The sequence below is a fragment of the Alligator sinensis genome, unplaced genomic scaffold (genome assembly GCF_000455745.1).
Source record: "Alligator sinensis unplaced genomic scaffold, ASM45574v1 scaffold471_2, whole genome shotgun sequence".
NCBI lineage: Eukaryota > Metazoa > Chordata > Crocodylia > Alligatoridae > Alligator > Alligator sinensis.
Genome location: NW_005842143.1, coordinates 1,715,548 through 1,723,827, shown reverse-complemented (window position 1 = coordinate 1,723,827; position 8,280 = coordinate 1,715,548). Strand labels below are relative to the sequence as shown.

At 47.1% G+C, this 8,280-nt stretch overlaps 1 protein-coding gene across 1 annotated transcript in view; it reads left to right on the top strand.

Annotated features, from left to right (window-relative positions):
* Nucleotides 1-8,280, top strand: part of CACNA1E (calcium voltage-gated channel subunit alpha1 E) — a 275,570-nt gene that overhangs the window by 979 nt on the left and 266,311 nt on the right. Inside the window, 1 exon segment of the mRNA XM_025206160.1 lies at nt 2,277-2,290. Within this exon segment, the coding sequence (XP_025061945.1) occupies nt 2,277-2,290 (14 nt within the window).

Below are 8,280 nucleotides of genomic sequence, written 5' to 3'. Positions count from 1 at the left end.
CTGCTGGGGTCTTCTCTCCTCCAGCACTCTTCTTGCTGGAACACCTAGGTTTTACACTAAACTTTCTGGGTATGTTGTAATGGTGCCTTGTTTGATAGGGGGAAGCTAGGGGTGTGTGTGTATATGAAAGAAAAGTAATGCACAATGCACTTCTAAGGATTCAAGCACTTGTCAGACAGGAATGAAGAATTATTTTTTTCTTTCACCCCATCCTGTCTTCTGCATTCTGCCTCTGAGTTGTAGGGAATCATGTAATTCCACTCAAGTGCTAGAAACAAACCCTCTAATGTTTGCTGTGGTTCCCTTGGTCCCTATTCTCTTGGTGTAGTTCTTCTATGTGGTGGAGAAGGGCTGGCTGATATTCTTCCAAACAACCTCCAGAGGCATGGGGTACAGTTTAAGCTAGTGAGTATGTAGGCACCAGAAGATCAGAATGCTGCTTAGTAGGCCAGAGATAGGGGAAGTGGTCCTGTCTTGGGAACTGTGGACTTGATAATGATGTTGCAGGGAGGGAGTTGGGCAATGTAGTCCCTAGCCAAGCAAACTAATACAGTTCCTAAGCAAACTATTTTCTGGAAATTATTTCATATGGGACAGGAGCTGAGACTGGTCCCTGCCACCTCATCTGCTTGGAGTGGAGCTTCTGTTTTCCACTTTAGGCTGCTTCTAATTTGAAGTGGATCTGTAGTTCAAAAAGTGATTAGCTCTAGATGAGTGGTGCTCAACCTCTGGTCCACAGGCCAAATCTTGCCCATGGGGCTGCATCATCAAGCCTGCAGGGCTCTCCATGGGTCTGGAAATTTGACAATGGGGAAATAGCGGTAGTGTTAATTGCCCCCAGAGCCATGAGAGCGCTGTCACTGCTCCCCCTCTGCCAAATTTCTGGACCTGTGGGGAGTCCCATGGCTGAATGACACAGCCCTGTGCACCAGTGTCCAGGGTGGGGTCATGTCTGGATCTGCATGGGGCTTGGCTGGCATGCTAGACTAACCCTCCATGCTGACCCCACACTGGATCCAGCCCATGGACTGACCTCACCTATGGGGTCAGTTTGCACTACCTTAGATAAGTTTACTGCTTGCCAGGTCAGCACTGAAGAGGCCACCCCTCCCTATCCTTTCCACCCCCTCCTCTTTTAGCTTTAAATAAAACTCCAAATGGAATCATCAGCCCTGTGAACAACGCCAGGTCATTACATTCTCTGCCCTGTTTGTAAAATGGGAATAGAAGTTACTGAACTCACATGGGTATTGTGAGGAACAATTGGCCACTGTTTGCCCAGAGCTTTGTGAATGAAAAGTGCATAAATACAGATTCCATTAGCAGTTCCAGACCCCATCTCTGCCCTCCACTTACACCTATTTAGACCGCATGCACTGACATGCAGAACTTACCTGCTGGCACTGTTTGTTTGCCCACACAGCTAAATTCTCAGCACTTTCTGTCTTGATGACTGCTGTATTCCTTACTTGGGCTTTTGGAAATACAATCCTGCCTGACTGGTATCCAGTCATGAAGCTCTTACAAAGATTGCTTTCTTAGCTCACCTCACTGTTCTCTTAGTGTCCCTCTTGCTTCCATTTTTCCATTGCATCTAACACAAGCTATTTGTCCTCATGCTCAAGGGCTTTTGTGACTGTTCCCACTCTATTGTCTCTCTTGTTCAGTGTGGAAAGCTTGACTGCAACCCTCTTCATCCACTTGTAAAACATTTCAGGCAATGTCCTTCATGTTTTTCCCATGCTGCCCACAAAGCCTCACTGTCCTCCTTTGAATTACTCCAGAAATCTCATTGTCACAAAGCCTACAAAAACTTGATACCCACCAGGTTGCTGGTGTGTTGTGATCACTGCCTGTCATATTGACCTATCCTTTTGCTCCCTCATCTCTCTGCCTATATTATTCTTAGTCTTTGGTCCAAAGAACTTAGTTCTTCTGTGTTTGTAGAGCACCTCACACAATGGAGCCCTGACTGCTGGATACTACCATTGCATGCTGAGGGAGCTATAGTTATGGCAAAGACTGGGAACTCTTTCTAATAATAACGCCCTGCTTGTATGCTTAGCTGAACCAGGTACAGACCTGATATGTGCCTGTGGGCTGTTCTGCATTTCTCCAGGGAGGCAGGAACTAGGGACAGACATTCAAAAAGCCCGAGCTTGAATTGATTCAGTCTTTGCAGGTTAGTCTAACCTGACTAGGCTGAACTGCTTTGAAACCAGACAGACATTCTCTCTGGACTGAGGAAATTCAGGTACATGCCTGCAGTGGCTCAGGCTAGAAGCGGGGAGTGCTAGAGCAGCCCTCCCTTCCCTTCTGCAGGGAGCTAAGCTGAGCGGGGCATGGCCAGGCCCCAGCAGATCTCTCATTAGGGAGGTCTGCCTGCAGGGTCCCAGGCTTTTCCTTACTGGCTGCTCAAGGGGCAGGAGTATTGCCAGCCTTTAGCCCTGGGCTAGCACTCTGAGGCAAATGTGAGGAAGGGAGTGGTACAGTGCATGCATCTGTTGATGATATGGAGCTTTTCAGTCTCCCTCCCTGCTTCATAATACTGTCTGCAGCAAACTGACAGGCAAGCAAGTCAGCTGGGGGCTGATAGTGATAACAGTCTTTATCACCAGATTAGCAAAACAATGGCCTCTCTGTATTACTTCTAACTTCTTAAACAGTCTACCAGCTGACCTGATGATTAGCTTCAAATAGCCTTAAGCGCTCACTGCTTTATCTGCCTGCCCCAGTGAAACTGGAGAGAGATACAGACACCTCTCAGCATTAGTTAGCATACCACATGCCTAGGGTTCATGGGGCTGGGGTCCATGCTGTGGGAGATGGGAGGGAAGGGGGATTTCCTGCTTGAGCAGTGGCCAGGTGTAGGGCAGGGGAAAGCCAGGCAGACCCTGCTGTGTCTGCAGTCTCTGCTGGAGCCTGACATAGCATTAGCTAGCATACCACATGCTGGCTATGGTCCGTGCTGTGGCAGAGAGGAGGAAGAGATCCCTGCTTAAGTAGTGAGGGGGGCAGGGGAGGGAGGCACAGGGAAGCCGGCAGACCCTGCTGTGCCTGCAAGTCTCTGCCGGAGCTCTGGCCAGGGAGCAGAGGGGAGGGTCCAGCCCTGCTGTGGAGCAGAGAGTCCTGCCTGGCCCAGAGAGCATGCTGGGATGCTGGGGGACTCTGATTTAACTTGAACCAGCAAGGGGTCTGGGACAGACATTGCACAAACCATTTTGACCCAAATCAGTTAAGTCTTATACTACATTCAGGCAGGTTTATCTCAAACTGATTTCAGCCATTTTCAAACTGGTTTATGTGCACTGAACATCTGTTCTGTTACAGGTTTAAACCAGTTTCTGATCACTTAAACAGGTTTATATGTAATGTCTGCCCCTAGCCAGGGTGTTTTTAAAATAGCATTTGGAAAAGGGATGTAACCTATGCCTAGAGAAACTGGGTTCCCAACCCACTGTACCTCAACTCAGTGATTTCAGAGCTCAATCTTAGTTTGGGATGGGCCCCCCAAAAATGGACACATCCCATGAAGATGCATGTAGTTGGTGCATAGATGGAAAGCTGAGGCAAAGAGATCGTCCAAAGAGACGTAGCTTATGCAGAAGGAACCAGCAGTGGCAGTGATCTGCTGAAACCTTCACACTATTTCTTAGTCTCCCATCCAGGAAAGGGCACGTTGGACTCTGCTTAGTTTTCTGGCATTTCCTTCCTTGACTGTTTGACAAGACCTAGGCTACTGCCATCTGCATTTGATCTCTTGCTAGCTCTGCTAATTGGGTGTGCTTACATGGAGGAAGTGCCCTATAGACCTGGCACTATGTGCCTGGGGCACAGAGGGATTTATGCCCTCCATGTGGAGCAGCTGGTTGTGAGCTTTGCTTTCCTAACCCATCTGTGAGCTAGCATGTCTGTTTGTGCTGGCTTGTGCAGGGAGCAGGGGGTACAGTGGGAGTTTTTCATGACAAAGCAAATGTGAAATTGCAGTGTTGCTTTGCTTCATGTAATGCTCCATCCTATATATGACTGGATAATTTACTGTTTTAGAAGTTCTACTTAATTATTTTTCCTAGTTTCATTTTCTCACCTGAGAGTTGGAGCTGACTGAGGTTTTTAACTAACTGCTTCTAGGAGCTTACTGTTGTGCAGCTGAAAGAAAAAAATAGTTCCAAGTCATGTCCCTCCCCTCCCCGCCCTGCCCCGCCCCAGCATTCTCTAGATGGTGAGATTGTAAATGTAGGAGTCTATTCAAGCTTGCATTTAAGATTTTTCTAAGGCCTTGTCCAGTCAGGTAAATCGACCAGAATAGCAATTGAGAAAAAGCTGTGTCACAATATCTAATCTGGAATAGCTCCCTCTGTGGATGCTTTCTTTCAGGATGTTTACTGTGTATCATTAATTAGCGTAACAAAGCTGGTGTGAGCTGAAGGTGCTGGTGTTATCCACATTTTACAGGTGAGATGCTGAGACAGGCAAATCAAGGTCTGAAGTACCAATTTCACATGGGCAATTTGAGCTGCTTAGGATTTTTCAGAGTTTAGCTTTGTCTGTAATAAAACTTCTTTGGAAGCTTTAGAAAGATCACTGGTAGCAGCTCTGTTCTATGAATGACACTTCTATCCTGTTTACTATGCCTGACCCTTGCTATATTTGCCTTCTGTGCTAAGCCATCCCTCTCCTGCTTTGTGCCACATGTAACGGGAGGATGGGCTGTGAGAATGGTTCATGAAAGCGGGCCCAGGTGATACAAACTGACATGCAGCCTGTGCAAATACCTAGTGCCTTGTTATCTTCCCTGACACACCAGGGATGCCAAATTAATAAATAATGGACAGGCAGGAAACAAAGGACCTGGGCTTGTTAATTGTTGGTTGGTATGTTGAGTACCTGTGACAGCAGTTCTCCAACTAACTGACATGATAACTGCAGCTTTATTTCACTCTGGCAAAAATGAATCCAAAGTCCATCCTGCTTATTTGTGTGTGCGCACATGCACACATACGTGCACTGAAGCAGGGTCTTGGACTCTTTCCTTCTGGTAACCTGGTGTGCAGTCTAAGGGAATATCTGGTACAGAAGGCTTTCTGCCTTAATGCCACGTGACACAAGTGGCCCCTCTCTGTGAGCAGCAGATGGGAACATTGGTGATCAGCTTCTCATTCCATTTCCACTGCTGAGGTCTTGGACAAATCACTTCACTTCTGTGCCTATTTTCTTCTCTTGTCTTATCTTGCTTACACAGCTAGTTTGGAAACTTTCAGGAGAGGCAAGCTCTTTTATGTGTGCAATGCCATGCATAGGGCCTAACCCTTGCTGGGGCCTTCACACTGATGGGATTATAAGAGGGGCTGGTGGTAGTTCTGCTTCATGAACTTGCTCAGTGCTTGCCCTTTTTAGACCCTACTTAAAGTTGCTTCTAAATTTTTGACAGTTTTTAGCAGTGCCACAGACAGATGCCTGAGTTTCCCATCTATAAAATGGGGCTGATAATCCTTCCTTTCCTCCTGCCTTATCTACCTCCCTGTAAGCTCTTCGTAGCAGGGACTATCTGTTATGATATGCTTATATAATACCTGGCTCAGCAATCCTGATGTCAGCTGAGTACAACTTCCCATGGTGCTAGGCCTATTCAGTCTAGCAGTCCATCAGGTTCTTTCTTAAATGGAGTGCCTTGTCCTTCTGGTTCCAGGTCCCTTAAATCCACCAGCTTCAGCTAGACCTATCTCCATGTTGTTTGCTTAACTGAATCCAAACTTCATAAGTTCAGAACACCACTGTCAATTTTAAGTGATGCTTTTGCTAGTCTTTTGTATGTTCTTGGTTTTCATAAATATTAATGGCCATCTCCTAGCCAATCGGAGGCAAGGAGGCATGCATGTTTACCGGTAGCTGGTCAATCTTCTACTGAGGGCTGTTTCATACAGCAGAGCTCTCATCCTGTTGTGCAAAGCAAGATTTCACAAAATCTAGAATCTCCCTGAGAACACGCTGCGCTTGGACTGGGCTTTGTCTCACCAGTGGTTCTCTTTAGTTGCCCCTAGAGTCATCTGTATGGAGCCCACACCCTGGGAGATATCTCCTGTAACAGATCAGGAGATTATGTTGACTGGCTTGGTATTTTCAAGTGTGTCTTTCTTTGAAGTTCAGCTTTCCCTTTTTTGATGGAAACTCTTCCAGTGTTCAGAGGCAAACTCCTGACTATTGACTCCTTCCCCCTTCCCTTCTGAAAATCAGAAGGGTGAGAAATTCTAATTTACTTATATGATTCCGGGTGGTAGGTCTCCCTTGAGTTTTACTATGACAGTAACTTTACAAAGGCCTTTGCCAGGCCTCAGCCCAGCCAGCCATGCTACACAAACTAGTTTAGCAAGCTAGAGATGCCAAGCCAGAAAAAGTTAAGGTCTTATAATGAAACCCAGTGATCTAGCAGTTGCTAAAAGGGCCTACAAATTAGAGGTACTGAGCACATAAAGGCTCTTACTTTGGGAGCATCTAAGCAATCTTATAAAAGCGTATACTATATCATCCCAGCAAACTAGCAGCCTTGCCCAAACTCTGAGCCTGTATGTCAGCCCATGAAGCATGAGTGACATTTATCAGCCCAGCAGCTAGAGAGCCAATGTGTTGATACCAGCCCAGCAAGCTAAGACTGCTGTCACTGTTTTATGCTTCCACCTCAGACCAGCAAACTAAAGTTGTTTAGTTAAAGACCTTATAGGAGACTGGACCTATGAGGTCTTTGGATGTGCTGTGTCAGGAATCTCAAAGCTGTGGACATCAGGCCACCAGTTGGACAGGTCTTCCTGAGACCTGAGGAAGGGTACTTTTTGCCTGAAAGCTTGTTTAACATCTTTCTCAACTATGCAGTTAGCCCAGTAAAAGAGATAATCAAAATAACCTCTTGCTTCTTCTAGTGGAAGGCAGGAGAGGTTCAGAGGATTCAGATACAAACAGCTCTTGCCCATCCTTCCTTTGTGCAAAGGTGTGTCTTCCTTCCCTCACTCTTTCTGGGACTTTACTCTTCCCTTCCTCTCACCCCTGCTGCCCCATTGCTCATTGTGAACTGTTCCTTATCCATTTGCTTCCTCTGCTTCATGTTTTTTTTCTTTCCTTCTTCCCTTAACTCCTTCCCACTCCCTAATGCATTCTCTCCTTCCCATTGCTGAGTAAGGGATCTCTCTCACTTTTGTGTTGTGCCCCCTGTCCCCACCACATGCAACATCTCATCTGAAGTAATTTTTCTATTCTCTGTAGTCTCCCTGTGAAACATCACAGGCTGGGGAGAGGCTCTGGAAGGTGTTAGCATACACCATCAAAGCAGCAGGTAGCATGCATGACTGCCTTCCACCAATTTCAAACAGCTTTTGGACCAGCATTAATGTGAGCAGCAGGATTGGCTTCCATGCTGTCAGGGCTCAGCAGTCTCTGCCTGCTCCTGGTGGGCTGGGGAGAAGTATTCTGTTGCCACTGTGGCGAGGCGACCCCTGAGTCTGCCAGGGAGGAGAGCGATTCTGCTACCCCATCTTTGGACAGGAGTCTGTGCTGGCTGTGGCCAGAGTAAAGCAGGATGCTTCTGCTCAGCAGCAGTTGGCTGCTGGCAGTGATACATGCAGAGGTCCAGCTGCTTGATCCTCCTGCTCCTGGTCCCTTCCCCCACGTCCTCTTATTCCATTGCACAGGGGGGAAATGGAGGCAGAATGATGAAGGCCTTGTCTACATGCAGTGATATTGCCCTGGTTTAAGCAGGCTAGCTCCCCATGACACATTCTGTTATGCTCCTAAAAGGGCACTTAAGCTGGAGTAGCAATTCCCTGCCTGAGAAAGGGAATGAGACAGGGTGGTGTAAGGCAGCTTTACCCTGGTGTAGTTGCATCCACAATAGGCGTGTTGCTGGTATAATGGTAGAGGAGGTTGAACTGCAGTGCTGTCCAGGCTAAAACTGGGGCAAGTCTGGCCCAAGATCAGCAGGATTTGGCTGCTAGTAGTGATAGATGTGGCATGTCCTTTTCCCAGCTTTCATTGGCAAGACTCCAGTGGCTGAATGCTTTAGAGACCGATCACTGAGCCTAGTTCTCTTGAGTCCTGGTCCAATACCTTATCTACAAGATCTTTTCCCCCATCATGTATCTAATATAGTTTGGTTCTTGAGGTGTGGTGCCAGCAGTAGCAAGGTCATCCTCAGGACCTGGAAGGACTGTCATGCAGCCAGCACCATTGTCTGCCTAGGTCTGTAACATACCTTGCACAGGTCAGGTGCTCATAATGGCTGCTGCAGCTGTC